Source organism: Bufo bufo, chromosome 1, assembly GCF_905171765.1.
Source record: "Bufo bufo chromosome 1, aBufBuf1.1, whole genome shotgun sequence".
Classification (NCBI taxonomy): Eukaryota; Metazoa; Chordata; class Amphibia; order Anura; family Bufonidae; genus Bufo; species Bufo bufo.
In genome coordinates, this window is record NC_053389.1 from 45543471 (window position 1) to 45565536 (window position 22066).

Consider the following 22066-nt stretch of genomic DNA (forward strand, 5'->3'; position numbering starts at 1 on the left):
GCTGCTGTTTGCTGCAACGTGTCAGTGGGAATAAGTGCCTTCGGCTGTCAGGGCATGCTGGGAGTCGTGGTTTTGTAACAGCTGCAGTGCCACATGTTGGGGAATGTTGATCTACACTGATACATTGTCACAAACCCTCAGCTGTGTAAGCAGAATTAGATCAGGATGGCCTCTCAGCCTCTGAATGTAAAGACGAATGATTGCAGTCACTGACAGCAAGCAGCAGCTTTCATTATACAGTGAGCAGATGAGTCGTCAGTGACTTGTCTATGACGAGACTTCATTCGTTGTATCTCTGGGGGGTAATTACTTTTCACGCCTCTCAGCCCGTTTTCCTCCTTATTAATAGACGGAGATAATCCGCAAGCGCCTCATTAAGGACATCTGTCACAACCCGGTGGTGATGCTGAACTTCTGCCCGGACCTGAAGTCTGCGCAGACCGACCTCAGCAAGACCCAAGGAGAATTCATCTTCCTCATCGACCGCAGCGGAAGCATGAGCGGAGTCAGCATCACCAGAGTGCGGGTAATGTCCTCTAAATCACAGAGGTTGTCACAGCCCCGCCCCCTGTCAGTGACATCACTGATATAATATCATTACATTGTGATCAGACATGAGATCCTCACACCTTATACTACAGGAGCAGCTATTCATCTATTACTGCTGACAACCAGCCTGTATATCATGTCTGAGAGGTTGTCACAGCCCCGCCCCCTGTCACTGACATCACTGATATAATATCATTACATTGTGATCAGACATGAGATCCTCACACCTTATACTACAGGAGCAGCTATTCATCCATTACTGCTGACAACCAGCCTGTATATCATGTCTGAGAGGTTGTCACAGCCCCGCCCCCTGTCACTGACATCACTGATATAATATCATTACATTGTGATCAGACATGAGATCCTCACACCTTATACTACAGGAGCAGCTACTCATCTATTACTGCTGACAACCAGCCTGTATATCATGTCTGAGAGGTTGTCACAGCCCCGCCCCCTGTCACTGACATCACTGATATAATATAATTACATTGTGATCAGACATGAGATCCTCACACCTTATACTACAGGAGCAGCTATTCATCTATTACCGCTGACAACCTGCCTGTATATCATGTCTGAGAGGTTGTCACAGCCCCGCCCCCTGTCACTGACATCACTGATATAATATAATTACATTGTGATCAGACATGAGATCCTCACACCTTATACTACAGGAACAGCTACTCATCCATTACTGCTGACAACCAGTCTGTATATCATGTCTGAGAGGTTGTCACAGCCCCGCCCCCTGTCACTGACATCACTGATATAATATAATTACATTGTGATCAGACATGAGATCCTCACACCTTATACTACAGGAGCAGCTATTCATCTAATACTGCTGACAACCTGCCTGTATATCATGTCTGAGAGGTTGTCACAGCCCCGCCCCCTGTCACTGACATCACTGATATAATATCATTACATTGTGATCAGACATGAGATCCTCACACCTTATACTACAGGAGCAGCTATTCATCTATTACTGCTGACAACCTGCCTGTATATCATGTCTGAGAGGTTGTCACAGCCCCGCCCCCTGTCACTGACATCACTGATATAATATCATTACATTGTGATCAGACATGAGATCCTCACACCTTATACTACAGGAGCAGCTATTCATCTATTACTGCTGACAACCTGCCTGTATATCATGTCTGAGAGGTTGTCACAGCCCCGCCCCCTGTTACTGACATCACTGATATAATATAATATCATTACATTGTGATCAGACATGAGATCCTCACACCTTATACTACAGGAGCAGCTATTCATCTATTACTGCTGACAACCTGCCTGTATATCATGTCTGAGAGGTTGTCACAGCCCCGCCCCCTGTTACTGACATCACTGATATAATATAATTACATTGTGATCAGACATGAGATCCTCACACCTTATACTACAGGAGCAGCTATTCATCTATTACTGCTGACAACCTGCCTGTATATCATGTCTGAGAGGTTGTCACAGCCCCGCCCCCTGTCACTGACATCACTGATATAATATAATTACATTGTGATCAGACATGAGATCCTCACACCTTATACTACAGGAGCAGCTATTCATCTATTACTGCTGACAACCTGCCTGTATATCATGTCTGAGAGGTTGTCACAGCCCCGCCCCCTGTTACTGACATCACTGATATAATATAATTACATTGTGATCAGACATGAGATCCTCACACCTTATACTACAGGAGCAGCTATTCATCTATTACTGCTGACAACCTGCCTGTATATCATGTCTGAGAGGTTGTCACAGCCCCGCCCCCTGTCACTGACATCACTGATATAATATCATTACATTGTGATCAGACATGAGATCCTCACACCTTATACTACAGGAGCAGCTACTCATCCATTACTGCTGACAACCTGCCTGTATATCATGTCTGAGAGGTTGTCACAGCCCCGCCCCCTGTCACTGACATCACTGATATCTATATATATATATATATATATAAGAAGGACGTATATACGTATGTATGTTCCGCGATCACTCAAAAACGCAACCATCGATTTCAACTAAACTTGGTGTACACATCCCTTGCTACCTGGAAATGAAATCTTGTGGGGGTCTCAGCTCTCTAGCCACCTCAGCCCCCAGTGCTTAAACACCCTGAAAGACCAGGCCACTTTTTACACTTCTGACCTACACTACTTTCACCGTTTATTGCTCGGTCATGCAACTTACCACCCAAATGAATTTTACCTCCTTTTCTTCTCACTAATAGAGCTTTCATTTGGTGGTATTTCATTGCTGCTGACATTTTTACTTTTTTTGTTATTAATCGAAATTTAACGATTTTTTTGCAAAAAAATGACATTTTTCACTTTCAGTTGTAAAATTTTGCAAAAAAAACGACATCCATATAGAAATTTTGCTCTAAATTTATAGTTCTACATGTCTTTGATAAAAAAAAAATGTTTGGGTAAAAAAAAAATGGTTTGGGTAAAAGTTATAGCGTTTACAAACTATGGTACAAAAATGTGAATTTCCGCTTTTTGAAGCAGCTCGGACTTTCTGAGCACCTGTCATGTTTCCTGAGGTTCTACAATGGCCAGACAGTACAAACACCCCACAAATGACCCCATTTCTGAAAGTAGAAACCCTAAGGTATTCGCTGATGGGCATAGTGAGTTCATAGAACTTTTTATTTTTTGTCACAAGTTAGCGGAAAATGATGATTTTTTTTTTTTCTTACAAAGTCTCATATTCCACTAACTTGTGACAAAAAATAAAAAGTTCTATGAACTCACTATGCCCATCAGCGAATACCTTGGGGTCTCTTCTTTCCAAAATGGGGTCACTTGTGGGGTAGTTATACTGCCCTGGCATTCTAGGGGCCCAAATGTGTGGTAAGGAGTTTGAAATCAAATTCTGTAAAAAATGACCTGTGAAATCCGAAAGGTGCTCTTTGGAATATGGGCCCCTTTGCCCACCTAGGCTGCAAAAAAGTGTCACACATCTGGTATCTCCGTACTCAGGAGAAGGTGGGGGATGTGTTTTGGGGTGTCATTTTATATATACCCATGCTGGGTGAGAGAAATATCTTGGCAAAAGACAACTTTCCCCATTTTTTTATACAAAGTTGTCATTTGACCAAGATATTTATCTCACCCAGCATGGGTATATGTAAAAAGACACCCCAAAACACATTCCTCAACTTCTCCTGAGTACGGGGATACCAGATGTGTGACACTTTTTTGCAGCCTAGGTGGGCAAAGGGGCCCATATTCCAAAGAGCACCTTTCGGATTTCACAGGTCATTTTTTACTGAATTTGATTTCAAACTCCTTACCACACATTTGGGCCCCTAGAATACCAGGGCAGTATAACTACCCCACAAGTGACCCCATTTTGGAAAGAAGACACCCCAAGGTATTCCGTGAGGGGCATGGCGAGTTCCTAGAATTTTTTTTTTTTTGTCACAAGTTAGTGGAAAATGATGATTTTTTTTTTTTCATACAAAGTCTCATATTCCACAAACTTGTGACAAAAAATAAAAACTTCCATGAACTCACTATGCCCATCAGCGAATACCTTGGGGTCTCTTCTTTCCAAAATGGGGTCACTTGTGGGGTAGTTATACTGCCCTGGCATTCTAGGGGCCCAAATGTGTGGTAAGTAGGTAAATGACCTGTGAAATCCGAAAGGTGCTCTTTGGAATGTGGGCCCCTTTGCCCACCTAGGCTGCAAAAAAGTGTCACACATCTGGTATCTCTGTATTCAGGAGAAGTTGAGGAATGTGTTTTGGGGTGTCTTTTTACATATACCCATGCTGGGTGAGATAAATAGCTTGGTCAAATGCCAACTTTGTATAAAAAAATGGGAAAAGTTGTCTTTTGCCAAGATATTTCTCTCACCCAGCATGGGTATATGTAAAATGACACCCCAAAACACATTCCCCAACTTCTCCCGATTACGGAGATACCAGATGTGTGACACTTTTTTGCAGCCGAGGTGGGCAAAGGGGCCCATATTCAAAAGAGCACCTTTCGGATTTCACAGGTCATTTTTTACAGAATTTGATTTCAAACTCCTTACCACACATTTGGGCCCCTAGAATGCCAGGGCAGTATAACTACCCCACAAGTGACCCCATTTTGGAAAGAAGAGACCCCAAGGTATTCGCTGATGGGCATAGTGAGTTCATGGAAGTTTTTATTTTTTGTCACAAGTTAGTGGAATATGAGACTTTGTATGAAAAAAAAAAAAATAAGCATTTTCCACTAACTTGTGACAAAAAATAAAAAATTCTAGGAACTCGCCATGCCCCTCACGGAATACCTTGGGGTGTCTTCTTTCCAAAATGGGGTCACTTGTGGGGTAGTTATACTGCCCTGGCATTTTCCAGGGGCCCTAATGTGTGGTAAGTAGGTAAATGACCTGTGAAATCCTAAAGGTGCTCTTTGGAATATGGGCCCCTTTGCCCACCTAGGCTGCAAAAAAGTGTCACACATGTGGTATCGCCGTATTCAGGAGAAGTTGGGGAATGTGTTTTGGGGTGTCATTTTACATATACCCATGCTGGGTGAGAGAAATATCTTGGCAAAAGACAACTTTTCCCATTTTTTTATACAAAGTTGGCATTTGACCAAGATATTTCTCTCACCCAGCATGGGTATATGTAAAATGACACCCCAAAACACATTGCCCAACTTCTCCTGAGTACGGCGATACCAAATGTGTGACACTTTTTTGCAGCCTAGATGCGCAAAGGTGCCCAAATTCCTTTTAGGAGGGCATTTTTAGACATTTGGATACCAGACTTCTTCTCACGCTTTGGGGCCCCTAGAATGCCAGGGCAGTATAAATACCCCACATGTGACCCCATTTTGGAAAGAAGACACCCCAAGGTATTCAATGAGGGGCATGGCGAGTTCATAGAAATTTTTTTTTTTTGGCACAAGTTAGCGGAAATTGATATTTTTAATTTTTTTCTCACAAAGTCTCCCGTTCCGCTAACTTGGGACAAAAATTTCAATCTTTCATGGACTCAATATGCCCCTCACGGAATACCTGGGGGTGTCTTCTTTCCGAAATGGGGTCACATGTGGGGTATTTATACTGCCCTGGCATTCTAGGGGCCCTAAAGCGTGAGAAGAAGTCTGGAATATAAATGTCTAAAAAATTTTACGCATTTGGATTCCGTGAGGGGTATGGTGAGTTCATGTGAGATTTTATTTTTTGACACAAGTTAGTGGAATATGAGACTTTGTAAGAAAAAAAAAAAAAAATTCCGCTAACTTGGGCCAAAAAAATATCTGAATGGAGCCTTACAGAGGGGTGATCAATGACAGGGGGGTGATCAATGACAGGGGGGGTGATCAATGACAGGGGGGTGATCAGGGAGTCTATATGGGGTGATAACCACAGTCATTGATCACGCCCGTGTAAGGCTTCATTCAGACGTCCGGATGCGTTTTGCGGATCCGATCCATCTATCAGTGCATCCGTAAAAATCATGCGGACGTCTGAATGGAGCTTTACAGGGGGGTAATCAATGACAGGGGGGTAATCAGGGAGTCTATATGGGGTGATCACCACAGTCATTGATCATGCCCCTGTAAGGCTTCATTCAGACGTCCGGATGCGTTTTGCGGATCCGATCCATCTATCAGTGCATCCGTAAAAATCATGCGGACGTCTGAATGGAGCTTTACAGGGGGGTAATCAATGACAGGGGGGTGATCAGGGAGTCTATATGGGGTGATCACCACAGTCATTGATCACGCCCCTGTAAGGCTTCATTCAGACGTCCGGATGCGTTTTGCGGATCCGATCCATCTATCAGTGCATCCGTAAAAATCATGCGGACGTCTGAATGGAGCTTTACAGGGGGGTAATCAATGACAGGGGGGTAATCAATGACAGGGGGGTGATCAGGGAGTCTATATGGGGTGATCACCACAGTCATTGATCATGCCCGTGTAAGGCTTCATTCAGACGTCCGGATGCGTTTTGCGGATCCGATCCATCTATCAGTGCATCCGTAAAAATCATGCGGACATCTGAATGGAGCTTTACAGGGGGGTAATCAATGACAGGGGGGTGATCACCACAGTCATTGATCATGCCCCTGTAAGGCTTCATTCAGACGTCCGGATGCGTTTTGCGGATCCGATCCATCTATCAGTGGATCCGTAAAAATCATGCGGACGTCTGAATGGAGCTTTACAGGGGGTTGATCAATGACAGGGGGGTAATCAATGACAGGGGGGTGATCAGGGAGTCTATATGGGGTGATCAGGGGTGATCAGGGGTGATTAGGGGTGATCAGGGGCTAATAAGGGGTTAATAAGTGACGGGGGGGGGGGGTGTAGTGTAGTGTAGTGGTGCTTGGTGCTACTTTACTGAGCTACCTGTGTCCTCTGGTGGTCGATCCAAACAAAGGGGACCACCAGAGGACCAGGTAGCAGGTATATTAGACGCTGTTATCAAAACAGCGTCTAATATACCTGTTAGGGGTTAAAAAAAACACATCTCCAGCCTGCCAGCGAACGATCGCCGCTGGCAGGCTGGAGATCAACTCTCTTACCTTCCGTTCCTGTGAGCGCGCGCGCCTGTGTGCGCGCGTTCACAGGAAGTCTCGCGTCTCGCGAGATGACGCGTATATGCGTGACTGTGCGCAGGGCTGCCACCTCCGGAACGCGATCCTGCGTTAGGCGGTCCGGAGGTGGCTAGGACGTACCGTTCCCGAGATATTCCCCAAAAATGACCTGCATTAGCCAATACAAGCCTGCAAGTCTTTCTCTTCATATCCCAACTGCCATACACACGGTCACATGACCCTTATCAGCCAATAGAAGCTCGCAGGCCCTCAGTAAACACATACACAGTTTTGCTACAGGTTTCCATAACAACCCAGCCAGTTTTCTTCACTGCTGTAGGTCAGCTTTAGGCCTCATGCACACGACCGTGCCGTTTTTTGCAGTCCGCAAACCGCGAATCTGCATTTTGCAGAACGGAATGGGCGGCCCAGTGTAGACAGGCCTCGGAACGGAGCAACAGATGCGGACAGCACAAAAACTGCGGCTCAAATGCGGACCATAACTACGGTCGTGTGCATGAGGCCTTAGGCTAGGGCTACAGGACGACAATAAGTCACAAGACACATAGGGCACAACTACACTGATACATGTGTCGCGCGACATTGATGTCGCACCAATGTTGCGCAACAATTTTTATAATGGCAGTCTATGGTGTTGCTCAGCGATATGTGACATGCTGCCACTGCGATGCGACAGTCGCAGAAGAATCCATCTTGGATGGATTTTCTACAACTGTCGTGTCGCAGTCGCAGCATGTCACATGTGCAGACTATCATTATAAAAATTGTTGAGACAAAATGTCGCGCGACACATGTCGTCGTGTAGCCCTAGCATTAAAGGGGCAGGGCGCTGTGGAAGTCACTGTTAAAGGGGTGGGCACTGTGGAGGTCACTGTTAAAGGGGCGGGCACTGTGGAGGTCACTGTTAAAGGGGCGGACTCTGTGGAGGTCAATGTTAAAGGGGCGGACTCTGTGGAGGTCACTGTTAAAGGGGCGGACTCTGTGGAGGTCACTGTTAAGGGGGCGATCAGACCTTATACTACAGGAGCAGCTATTCATCTATCCCTGTGGGTAACCGCAGCTCCAGTCGTTGTGACACCATTTCCCGTGACGGTTGGGGGCGTCCCCTCTGCTGTAGCCCAGCTTTTCCATGGAGACACGGCTCCGTTTCTCTATTATTACTGGAAAGCTCTCCTGAGATGTGTGATCGCACCTTGTCTGGCTTGTTGCATACATCTGAGGCCATACAGTGGATACATGAATATTTCCTTAGTAAATACAAGCCCTGCTCGTGTATATCGGTGTCTGGGAAAGCTGGGTCATCCAGACTGGTCATCGTTACAGCTTCCACACAGCTTTCCTAAAGCCTGCATGACATTGAAGGTAGTACTTTTAGGGGAATTGTTGGATCCCGGAGCTGTTAATAAGCCCTGACCATGTGCATGAACCCACCGACGGGACTGTTGGCTATCTACTGTGTATGGGGGCCCCCCGACTCCGATAAGGATCGGGCAGTTGGATTCCGAGATGACCAATCCTTTTGTTTTCAGACAGATAAGCCGCTAACAGAGATCTCTGCTAGTGACTTTCTTCCCTCTCCTCATTCAGAAAAGATGCATGCTCGACCAAGCCAAGCATACATGTAGACGGCCAAATAAACGTTTGGCCAAGAGGTATCTCATCGGAGCGGTGCAGCCTCTTCAAACAGCTGTTTAGCGGGGGAGCTAGGTGTCGGACCCCCACTAATCTGATATCCTGAAAATAGGTCATCAATATCCAACCCCTGGCAAATCCTTTTGACCCTTAGGCACCCAGCGGAGGGTCTTTAAACATGGCACCCACTCCTGCGTGCAGCGGGCGCCATAGCTAATAGCAGATGTCTGCGCTCGGCAATAATGCCTTTAGATGCCGGGGTCAAGCACTTGATGCTGTGGTCAAGTTCTTGACCACAGCATCTAAATGGTGAAAAACCTCGGACACACGTACTTCCAGATTAAGACCGCCTCCCCGGTGCGGCCATCAGGGAAGCCGGTCAATAATTCTAATATGCTAAGTCTCTCTGAAGAGACCCAGCGTATTAGAGCTGCATTTTCTCTGTTGGCCAGCAGGTGGCATGCCAACATAGGACAACAGCAATTGGCGCTTATACTGTAGTTCTATGGAAATCCAGTATAAACTGCATATTGTAGTCTCCTAGAGGGGCTACAAAAAAGTTAAAAAAAAAAATATATATATATATAAAAATTTTAATCACCCACCTTTCTCTAAAATAAAAATAAATAAATACATTATAAAAATTATAAACATCATGGGCATTGCCGCATCAGAAAACTCCTGTACTATTAAAACATAAAAACATCCCATATGGCGAATGGCATAATGGAAAAAAATATCAATATGTCTGATTCGACTTTTTTTCATCCCTTCTCTTACTCCAAAAAATAATTGAATAAAATGTGAACAAAAAGTCATACATACTCCAAGATGGTATCAATAAAAAAATAAGCCCCCACACAGCTCAGTAGACATATCTATTTAAAAGTTATGGGGGTCAGAATATAGCAATTAAAAAAAAAATATAATAATTTAAACTTTTTCCCCCCGAAGTTTTAATTTTTTTTTCAGTAATAAAACGCAAGAAAAACTATACATAACTGGTATCGCCAGATTCGTACTGACCTGGAGAATGAAGAGCACAAGTCAATTTTACCGCATAGTGAATGATGCCGTAAAAGAAACACCCAAAAGACTGTGGCGAAATAGCATTTTATTTTTTTTTCGATTCCACCCCATTTGGAATTTTGTTCTCGCTTCCCACTACATCCTATGCAATATTAAAAGGCTGGCATTAGAAAGTCCAACTTGTCCCACAAAAAGACAAGCCCTTATACGGCTATGTGAACGGAAAAATAAAAAGGTTACGACTCCGGGAAGAAAACTTGAAAACGTAAAAACCAAAAAAACTTCAGGTATCCAAGGGGTTAAGAAAGGTTTTTTTTGTTTTTGTTTTTTCCATTTCCTACTGCTCCATTAAATATTTTTTACTTTCAGGGACCCAACCGGGGTGGGGTGGTGGCGGTGGGGGGTCATTTACATTCTTCTATCTGACCGCCACTGCAATGTGTACAGAGACATTGTTAGGGCTCATAAACACGAACGTATTTTCTTTCCGTTCTGTATTTTTCGCGGATCCGTTTTTTGCAGACCGCAAAATACATATGGTCGTGTGCATGAGGCCTTAGGAAGTGGAGCAAACACGGAGCGCAGGATGAGAAAGAGACATCAAAAGACAGGAGAAGAATACGAGGAGAGAGAGAGAGATGGCGAGGCAGATACATGGTGACAGCCTGACGCTCCTGATTGAGCCGAGGACTGAAGATTCGTGTAAGGAGTCAGACACAAAGATCCCCCCCCAGCAACGTGGCATCGCCCGTACCCCCTCATCGTCTGCACCCAGCCTTTATTATACAGGCAATAACTAAATGTATAATTATATTCAAAGCCTAAAATATAATTAACACCCAGTGTCGCTTCCTGTAACCAACTATTGAAGCGGCGGCGGAATCAGGGGAATCAATTAATGAGCAAGTAGGAGGTTAGAGGCGTCTGCGGAAATAGAACGCAGACCCCCCCTATAGTGAGGCGGATTAACCCTTCACTGCTTGCACAGAATATTTATTCATAGTGTACATAGGGGCCTCCGAATGGAGAAATAGCGCCCCCTTGTGGGGATCGGTGATACCAACCATGTCTGTCTGTGAACAGAAGGACAGACTGGTAAGTGAAAATCATGGTCAGTAACCCCTCCATTGGGAATCTGACAGACATGGCAGCTGCTATAGGGCCCATTAAGGGAGGGGGCCCAAGTCCAAATGGCCCATACTACTCCATAGGTAACACTCTTTGCACTCCACCAGGAGATATATGGGAAAGGGAAAGCAGCCCAAATCCCACAAGGGCCTTTTGTTCTGCAAAAGATGAGTAAGGAGATCAATAACCCCCTTCATGTGAAGATAATGGCATAGTGCCATCACCGAGGAACCAGACAGGTCCCACTGTTTTCTATGTGCCCATTTCCATATGGGTAGGGAAAGTAGATAGGGCCGAGGATTGCCGGGATCTCCAATCTCCATCGTCCCCGTCAGCCTCATTATCTTCTGCTCATATTAATGCTTCTTCTCTTTAATTGCTTTGTCGAGAGGGACTTATAATCCATCAGTTTTTATTCATTTGCATAGCATTAAAGAGTCTCCCATCGCTGCAGCCGCGGTTACCAGGAAAATCGAATGTGACAGAAGGGAAAATAATTCATAAAGAAATCGGCCTAGTTTTACCCAAGAATCCCCAATGCAGCCATTTAAACAAATGTTGTCACAGCTGTTATCCAGTCAGCAAGAAAAGGGGTTAAGTGGAAGTATGGCAACAACCCGCCAGAGGGGGGCAACAGCTGCATTGTTCTTAAAGGCCATGTCCACTTCTCTTCACCGTTTTAATTTTGTACATACATTACTGATCCTGGGTTACATCCTGTATTATACTCCAGAGCTGCACTCACTATTCTGCTGGTGCAGTCACTGTGTACATACATTACTTATCCTGTACTGATCCTTAGTTACATCTTGTATTATACTCCAGAGCTGCACTCACTATTCTGCTGGTGCAGTCACTGTGTACATACATTACATTACTTATCCTGTACTGATCCTGAGTTACATCCTGTATTATACTCCAGAGCTGCACTCACTATTCTGCTGGTGCAGTCACTGTGTACATACATTACATTACTTATCCTGTACTGATCCTGAGTTACATCCTGTATTATACTCCAGAGCTGCACTCACTATTCTGCTGGTGCAGTCACTGTGTACATACATTACATTACTTATCCTGTACTGATCCTGAGTTACATTCTGTATTATACTCCAGAGCTGCACTCACTATTCTGCTGGTGGAGTCACTGTGTACATACATTACATTACTTATCCTGTACTGATCCTGAGTTACATCCTGTAATATACTCCAGAGCTGCACTCACTATTCTGCTGGTGCAGTCACTGTGTACATACATTACATTACTTATCCTGTACTGATCCTGAGTTACATTCTGTATTATAGTCCAGAGCTGCACTCACTATTCTGCTGGTGGAGTCACTGTGTACATACATTACTTATCCTGTACTGATCCTGAGTTACATTCTGTATTATACTCCAGAGCTGCACTCCCTGTTCTGGTGATGGAGTCACTGTTCTTCAAATGACAACTAGCAGAATAGTGAGTGCAGCTCTGGAGTATAATACAGGCTTTTATTTGGGGCTATTTTTATAGATCACATACATTTGGTTGCTCAAAGGTGAACATACCCATTAGCAGTCGGATTTTTATCAGATGTGTATTCCTATGTGAGTTTTATATGACATTTTCACTTTGCGAGTCATAAATGCTGGTAGTTATGTTCCCTCTTTTATTCTTGTGCCCACAGGATGCCATGCTTGTCATTTTGAAAAGTCTCATGCCGACGTCACTCTTCAATATCATCGGTTTTGGTTCAACCTTCAAGTCCTTGTTCCCCTGCAGCCAGAGCTACAATGAGGTGAGTGCACTGTAGCCAATCATATCGCTGCTTCTATTTGGTTAACCTTCAGAGCCTCAATCTGATTGGTCACCACGGTCGGCTCCACTGTTTTCACATGCAGGAGGATCCTGGCTCCGGGCTGATGGCTGCAGGTTTTGGCTCTTGCTGATAATTTTTGTTCTGGAAGTAATAAACAGGAATCAGAGTTTTACTTCTCACAGGAAAGTTTGCCTGTTCTCTGAGAGATTATATACAGTGTATCTATACATATATACATTGTATCAGTGACATGTTATATGTCAGCAGTCAGAGCCGAGGAAGATCGCCATCTGCTGGTCAGACATGGTCTGTCATCACTGACATACAGTAATCCCTCGCTGTACAATCATTTCACTATACAATGGCGGTAGTCATACAGTAATCCCTCGCTGTACAATCTTCTCACAATATAATGGGGGCAGTCATACAGTAATCCCTCTCTGTACAATCATTTCACCATACAATGGCGGTAGTCATACAGTAACCCCTCACTGTACAGTCATTTCACCATACAATGGGGCACTCATACGGTAATTCCTCGCTGTACAGTCATTTCACCATACAATGGTGGCAGTTTACAGTAATCCCTCGCTGTACAATCATTTCACTGTACAATGGCTGCAGTCATACAGTAATCCCTCGCTGTACAATCATTTCACTGTACAATGGCTGCAGGATTTATTTAATTCTTGGTTTGACTGTATTTCACAGTAGATTATTGGGGCAGCACAGCATTAGAAGGAAAAATCTGCTTTTTATTTTCTAGAAGTCATGTCGGGCTCTATCTAGTAAATAGGGTTGAGTGTTTATGTCCATAGAGTTATAGTCTGCCATACTGTGCAGAAATAATATCTTCACACTGTGCCGACATGGTACTGCCATACAGTGCAGAAATAATATCTTCACACTGTGCCTACATGGTACTGCCATACAGTGCAGAAATAATATCTTCACACTGTGCCGACATGGTACTGCCATACAGTGCAGAAATAATACCACCACGTCATGCTTACATAATAATGCCATACGTTGCATAAATAATGCCGCCACAAAGTATCTGTGTCATACAACCATACAGTACAAAAATAATACCACCTATGTATACATACATCATATCACTGCACAGGGCCTAGATAATACTGCCATACCTTATATACAAACTACCACAAATTGGATACCTGGTACTGCTATACGTTGGAGAAATATTACAGCACAGTGCCTACATAATACAGTACATGCATAATACCACCATATAGACATACAGTGCCCAAATTCATATTTAATATGCCGAGAGGAAGCAAGTTTGGAGTAGGCCTTACATACTGGGTTGTGGGGGCTGGTGGAGACCCTCGTGCAATACCTCATTTTGTCCATGCTGTTATATGACGCACACATAGGTTGTGTTCAGGTACTTTACTTGCTGAGTTTTCCTGTGATAGCCATTAATCTGGTATCGTAAGGACATATTTTCATGGGACTTGTGCATCACTTTAAGAGATCCTCCTCCTTAGTAATCCTGAGTCACCCATCTCCGGATTATATCAGTGATGTCACCTGTCAGGCGCTGACATCATTGTTCCAGGATCAATGCAGATCTCCCTAAATTACCCATAAGCACAGAATGAATGATTCAGGCAAGTGATGCCGGAGCTGCAGTGAAGACTGACACTGACACTGAGCAGTTAATGAGATTGCCTCGTTCTTAATGGTAGTTAATGAGGGCAACTCGTTAACTTTCCTGACCCCCCCCCCCCCAGGTCATCGCAGATCTCTGGTCTGGTGCAGAATATTAAGGAAAGCCGCGTTGTTCTATTTAAAGCCAGGTTTAATCTCCGGCGGTATTATCCGTACAGTGGGGATTATGGGAAGGGAATTCCTGCCATAATTAGGTTACAATCTGTTGTGCCAGTCTGTGCCTGGTGCCACCGAGCGCCCTCGGCCTAGTAACGTAAAAACTGGCGGCGGCGGTTTTCAGGAAATTTACAGGCTGTTCCATCCATCCGGCCACTCTGGACCTGTCTGTCTGTCTGTCTGGCCGGTCTGTAATATATTGTATTAGAGCAGTGGTTCCCAACCTCTGGATTTCCAGCTGTTGGGAAACTACAACTCCCAACATGCCCTTACAGTCGCAGGCATGTCAGGGCATGCTGGGAGTTGTAGTTTGCCAAGAGCAGGAGGCACAGGTGGGAAACAACTGCAGTAGGGTTTGTCTGTGCATGCTGGGAGTTGTAATTTCCCGAGAGCCACAGACCCACTAGCTGGAGACCACTGGCTGTCAGCGTCTGCTGGGATCTGTAGTTGCCCAACAGCCAGAACCGTGGGTTTAAGACCACTGTATAATGTAAGTGGCTAACACAACATGCTGGGAGTTGCCACCAGTAGATGGTCACTGCATTACTGGTTGTCAGGGAAAGCTGGGATCAACTTCTCAGGTTGGAGATCTCTGTATTGTGGGCTGTCAGCATCTGCTGGGAGTTTTAGTTGTCAGCCAGAGAGCAACCAGTTAGAGACCATTAGTAGCCGCAGTACATACTGAGAGTTGTAGTTTTCCAAGAGCCGGAGAACAGGTTTGAGACCACTGTGGGTCTCCAACCTGTCAGCATATGCTGGTAGTTGTGGAACCATAGCTTTGAGACACCTGCATTAGGGGCTGTCAGCGCATGCTGGGAGTTGTAATTTCCCAAAAGCTAGAAAACCACCAGTTAGAGACCACTGTGTCAGTGCATAATGGGAGTAGTAGTCTGCCAAGAGCTGTAGAGGCACTGGTTAGAGACCACTGCATTAGTGGATGTCAAGACACGATGAGAGTTGGAGTTTTCCAAGAGCTGGAGAGCCATAAGTTGTAAACAACTGCATTAGGGGCTGTCAGCTCATGATGGGAGTTGTGGTTTCCCCAACAGCCGTTGAGCCACCAGTTGGAAACCGCTGCATTAGTGGACGTCAGCATATGTTGGGAGTTGTAGTTTCTAAGCAGGTTGGCGACACCTGCATTAGGGGGTTTAAGAGCATGCTAGGAGTTGTTATTTCCCAAGAGCCAGAGAACCATCAGTTGGAGACCACTATATTAGTGGTTGTCTGTGCATAATGGGAGTAGTAGTTTCCCAAGACCTGGAGAGCCACAGGTTAGAGAGACCTGCATTAGACCTTCCTTCCCGATGCTTTAGAACTGTGTAGATTTGCATAGAGCCTAGGAAAGCTGGGTGACAACAACCACAAAGGGAAGTTGTAATGGCTACTCTGAAAGTTGTCACCCAGCTTTCTCAGCAACTGATATAAACTTAAGAAAAGCAGAATGAGCACACAGCTAGCTGCTCTTATCCACGTTGTGTCTGTGTCTTGCAGGAAAGCCTCGCCATTGCCTGTGAGAGCATCAAGAAACTTCGAGCCGACATGGGGGGGACCAACATCTTATCGCCCCTGAACTGGATCATCCGGCAGCCGGTGTGCCGCGGTTACCCACGTCTCCTCTTCCTGCTCACGGACGGAGCTGTCAGCAACACCGGCAAAGTCATCGAGCTTATCCGTCATCACGCGTCCTTCACTCGGTAAACATGAGTGGGGGGGGGGGGGTCTCTAATAATAGAAGCCACTGGAAAGTCACAGGGGGCCGCACTCACTGTTTCCAGCACTGGAACCCAGCGACCGTCTCATGGGAGCGACCGAAGGGTGATGTTTGCTTGACAAACAGGGGAAGTCTCCAGGCATCAACCATCCGTGACCCCTATGACTGATGGAGCAAACATCTACCCTGCTCCTCATCCGTTCCCCTGACTGTATGTGGGGCCCCCTAATAAATCCTGCCCAAAGGCCTACCACAAGGTTCACATGGGTGACTTAAAGCTCCCCAACCTACCCACACCACCCATGAGGGGCCTTCTTATGCGGTAGATAGGCCTCCCTCAGGCACCTTCGTCTGGGTACACTGCCACCTCTGCACCCATTGCTTTACTTATGTTGAGTTACAAAACGTATACCCCAGTCACATCCAGAGCTGCATTTACAGTTTTAGTTTTTTTTTACGAGTTGTGCACGTAAACCACCCTTAGCTACCGAGGGCAGCAAGCCAAGGTTTGAATGAGGCTCTGGTTGGGAGACTCGAGATGAAATACGGAAATGAATGCTCTATTACGATCCTAGGTCATTGCTGGGTGTGGAATGCATGGGGTACTTTGGCTTTGTAGGTAAAATTATTTTCGTAGGAATGTTTTTATGATATTCTGACCACTAGATGGCGCTGCTCCATTGCATTATATGGAGAGGTTACATTTACAGGTCTCTATCACTTTGAAGGGAACAGATTTTTCCACTAACTCTTTAATGTTTTATGTACGTTGTTCATATTTTGCAGATGTTACAGCTTCGGGATCGGCCAAAATGCCTGCCGTCGACTGGTCCAGGGAGTGGCGAGCGTGTCCAAGGGCAGCGCAGAGTTTTTAATTGAAGGAGAAAGACTACAACCCAAGGTCAGTCAATCGACAAGGCTGAGTAGAGATCATTGTCTGAAGTCTGACATCCCGCTATCCGTGCCCAGCTTTCCCAGGATGCTGCTATATCGCCATAGCTGACCGCTGAAATCAGTAGCTCAAATCCGTTCTGAACCATAGTGGAAAAGGGTGTAACGGATAGCAGACCATTGTCTGTAATCTCCAAAAAGTCGGCTCATCCTTCTAGACAACTGTTTTTTTTCAGATGTTGCAATCTCTGAAAAAGTCAATGGCCCCGGTTCTTAGTGATGTCACCGTGGAGTGGGTTTTCCCAGAAAGCACCGAGGTCCTGATCTCCCCGATCAGCTCCAGCTTCCTCTTCCCCGGAGATCGTCTGGTGGGTTACGGAGTTGTGTGCAGTACGGCCCGCTTCCTCTCCAACCCCCGTACGGTGAGTAGAAAAAAAAAGTTATCATCTCTGAAAACTAGTAATGACTTAATACTTTCCACAGCTGGGGGTCTGTTACACTTGTATCCAGCCTAGACAATCGCGTCTCCAGCAAGCTGATCCGGCTGCCTGATCCGACACAAATGCCGGCTGGCGGCCAGACCATAAACCATTGCATGCAACGTTTTTTGTCTGGCCGAAACCTGTAGCCACTTATAGTCAATGGGGATCCAGCGGGGATCTATAGAAGCCGGCAATGCTGGACCCATTGAAATCCGGCAGGCTGCTCTCTGCCGGAGATGTGAATGAAGCCTAATCATCCCAGGCTCCAGCCTGAAACATTTTATCTTCACTAATACATTGTAACAAACTCACTGGACAGGAGAGAAATGTGTGCGGTTGTGTATAGCTCACAGGGGATTGGCTGGAATTTACACAGTTGCAACAAACCCTCGCTGGTGAGGGTCTATCTGAGGTTTCAGATGTAAATATAAAAAAATAAATGTTCTCATTCACTGACAGCAAGCAGATGTCTTAAAAGCGTTGCAGAATTGAAACACAAAGTCCATTAGAAAGTTGCAGAACATTTCATTATACAGACAGTGATTGGGGTATATTTATAAAAAATAGCGGAAACATTGCAGTCTACTTTATGCTGTTAATTGGAGGAAATCTACTGCTCTCTTTTATCAGCCATGTCAGGCTGGGGAATGGCTGGCCTTAATATCTCTGACTTTCCAGTAATCACATAATGTTATACCGTTAAAGGGCTGGCTCCCAAACAGGATAGGACGGTGATAAATATATGATCGCTGGGGGTCCAACTGCTGGTTGTAACAGTGACCACAGGAAGCATGGGACCTTGTAATAACATGTGCAGGAAGCACAGGACTTTGTAATAATGACTGCAGGAAGCACAGGATCTTGTAATAATAACTGCAAGAAGCATGGGACTTTATAATAATGACTGCAGGAAGTATGGGACTTTGTAATAATGACTGCAGGAAGCACAGGGCCTTGTAATAATGACTCCAGGAAGCATGGGACCTTGTAATAATGACTGCAGGAAGCACAGGGCCTTGTAATAACGAGTTCAGGAAGCACAGGACCTTGTAATTATGACTGCAAGAAGCACAGGACCTTGTAATAATGACTGCAGGAATCATGGGACTTTGTAATAATGACAGCAGGGAGCACAGGACCTTGTAAAAACGAGTTCAGGAAGCACAGGACCTTGTAATAATGACTGCAGGAAGCACAGGACCTTGTAATAATGACTGCAGGAAGCACGAGACCTTGTAATAATGACTGCAGGAAGCACAGGACCTTGTAATAAGGACTGCAGGAAGCACGAGACCTTGTAATAATGACTGCAGGAAGCACAGGACCTTGTAATAATGACTATAGAAAGCACTGGACCTTGTAATAATGACAGCAGGAAGTACAGGACCTTGTAATAATGACTGCAAGAAGCATGGGACCTTGTAATAATGACTGCAGGGAGCACAGGACCTTGTAATAACGAGTGAAGGAGGCACACGACTTTTTCATAATGACTGCAGGAAGCATGGGACCTTGTAATAATGACTGCAGGAAGCATGGGACCTTGTAATAATGACTGCAGGAAGCACAGGACCTTGTAATAATGACTACAGGAAGCACAGGACCTTGTAATAATGACTGCAGGAAGCACATGACCTTGTAATAAGGATTGCAGGAAGCACATGACCTTGTAATAACGAGTGCAGGAAGCACCGGACCTTGTAATAATAACTGCAGGAAGCATGGGACCTTGTAATAATGACTTCAGGAAGCACAGGACCTTGTAATAACGAGTGCAGAAAGCACAGGACCTTGTAATAATGACTGCAGAAGCATGGGACCTTGTAATAATGACTGCAGGAATCTTGGGACTTTGTAATAAAGACTGCAGGGAACACAGGACCTTGTAATAATGACTGCAGGAAGCACAGGACCTTGTAAAAACGAGTGCAGGAAGCACAGGACCTTGTAATAATGACTGCAGGAAGCACGGGAATTTGTAATAATGACTGCAGGAAGCACAGGACCTTGTAATAACGAGTGCAGGAAGCACAGAACCTTGTAATAACGAATGCAGGAAGCAGAAAACTTTGTAATAATGACTGCAGGAAGCATGTGACCTTGTAATAATGACTGCAGGAAACACAGGACCTTGTAATAATGACTGCAAGAAGCATGAGACCTTGTAATAATGACTGCAGGAAGCATGGGACTTTGTAATAATGACTGCAGGAAGCACAAGACCTTGTAATAACGAGTGCAGGAAGCACAGGACCTTGTAATAATGACTACAGGAAGCATGGGACCTTGTAATAATGACTACAGGAAGCAAGGGACCTTGTAATTATGACTGCAGGAAGCACATAACCTTGTAATAATGACTGCAGGAAGTACAGGACCTTGTAATAATGACTGCAGGAAGCACAGAACCTTGTAATAATGACTGCAGGAAGCACAGGACCTTGTAATAATGACTACAGGAAGCACGGGACCTTGTAATAATGACTGCAGGGAGCACAGGACCTTGCAATAATGACTGCAGGAAGCACAGGACCTTGTAATAATGAATGCAGGAAGCACGGGACCTTGTAATAATGACTGCAGGAAGCACAGGACCTTGTAATAATGACTGCAGGAAGCATGGGACCTTGTAATAATGACTACAGGAAGCATGGGACCTTGTAATAATGACTACAGGAAGTACCAGACCTTGTAATAATGACTATAGGAAGCACCGGACCTTGTAATAATCACAGCAGGAAGTACAGGACCTTGTAATAATGACTGCAAGAAGCACAGGACCTTGTAATAATGACTGCAGGAATCCTGGGACTTTGTAATAATGACTGCAGGGAGCACAGGACCTTGTAAAAAACAAGTTCAGGAAGCATGGGACCTTGTAATAATGACTGCAGGAAGCACAGGACCTTGTGATAACGAGTGCAGGAAGCACAGGACCTTGTAATAACGAGTGCAGGAAGCACAGAACCTTGTAATAACGAGTGCAGGAAGCACAAAACCTTGTAATAATGACTGCAGGAAGCACAGGACCTTGTAATAACGAGTGCAGGAAGCACAGGACCTTGTAATAATGACTACAGGAAGCACAGGACCTTGTAATAATGACTGCAGGAAGCACAGGACCTTGTAATAATGACTACAGGAAGCACAGGACCTTGTAATAATGACTGCAGGAAGCACAGGACCTTGTAATAATGACTGCAGGAAGCATGGGACCTTGTAATAATGACTGCAGGAAGCATGGGACCTTGTAATAATGACTACAGGAAGTACCAGACCTTGTAATAATAACAGCAGGAAGTACAGGACCTTGTAATAATGACTACAGGAAGCACAGGACCTTGTAATAATGACTGCATGAAGCACAGGACCTTGTAATAATGACTACAGGAAGCACAGGACCTTGTAATAATGACTGCAGGAAGCACAGGACTTTGTAATAATGACTGCAGGAAGCACAGAACCTTGTAATAACGAGTGCAGGAAGCACAAAACCTTGTAATAATGACTGCAGGAAGCATGGGACCTTGTAATAATGACTGCAGGAAGCATGGGACCTTGTAATAATGACTGCAGGAAGCACAGGACTTTGTAATAATGACTGCAGCAAGCACAGGATCTTGTGCTTTATACAGCAGACACCTGGTGGCAGAGTCTATGATCACAGACAACCATGATTACAGACTTTTAACCCCTCAGTTGCTGTCAGTTGAGACTATGGCATCTGAACGGTTATTTACTGGAAACGCAGCACTCACGGTAACCGAATGATCCCCCTACAATGAGATTGATGGAGCCATTCAGTTACTATAGCAGCCTTGGGCCTTATGAAGGTTCCCAGGCCAGCCATACTAAACAGCCTGTGAAGCCCTGCCTGTGGAAATGCCTCATAGGAACACTGATTTTCCCATAGAGTTCCCATAGACTGCAATGGTTAACCATTACAGTCTATGGTATAATCTATGCAATGAGTGCATGTTCAAGTCTCCTTGGGGTACTAAAAATAAAGGTAAAAAAAGATTTAAAAAAAAAAAAAAAAGAACAAGAAAGTCAACTCTTTCCCCATTTTGCAGATAAAATAAACCATAAAAAATGCCTGAACTATTAGAATATAAAACTATGTATCCCGTATGATGAATGTCATAACAGAAAAAAAAAGTCTGAATTAGTGTTTTTTGTTTATTCACCTTTCAAGAAAAAAATTAAGAAAAAGTGATCAAAAATTTATAATACTCAGAAAATGGTCAATCAATAAAAACTAAAAAATAACCATAACAAAAAATGAGTAAATATAAAAAAGTTAAACATAAGAAAAACTATAAAACTGTGGTATCGATGTATTCGTACTGACCCAAAGAATGAATTTCACAGGTCAGTTTTACTGCCTAGGGAACCCTTA

General features: G+C 44.6%; 1 protein-coding gene across 1 annotated transcript in view; it reads left to right on the forward strand.

Moving 5' to 3' along the window:
* VWA5B1 (von Willebrand factor A domain containing 5B1) overlaps window positions 1-22066 on the forward strand; it is a 71374-nt gene that overhangs the window by 17229 nt on the left and 32079 nt on the right. Inside the window, exons 7-11 of the mRNA XM_040422522.1 lie at window positions 350-526; window positions 12601-12711; window positions 16075-16277; window positions 17081-17195; window positions 17422-17607. Coding sequence (XP_040278456.1) covers window positions 350-526; window positions 12601-12711; window positions 16075-16277; window positions 17081-17195; window positions 17422-17607 — 792 coding nt within the window. The remainder of the gene's footprint in view (window positions 1-349; window positions 527-12600; window positions 12712-16074; window positions 16278-17080; window positions 17196-17421; window positions 17608-22066) is intronic.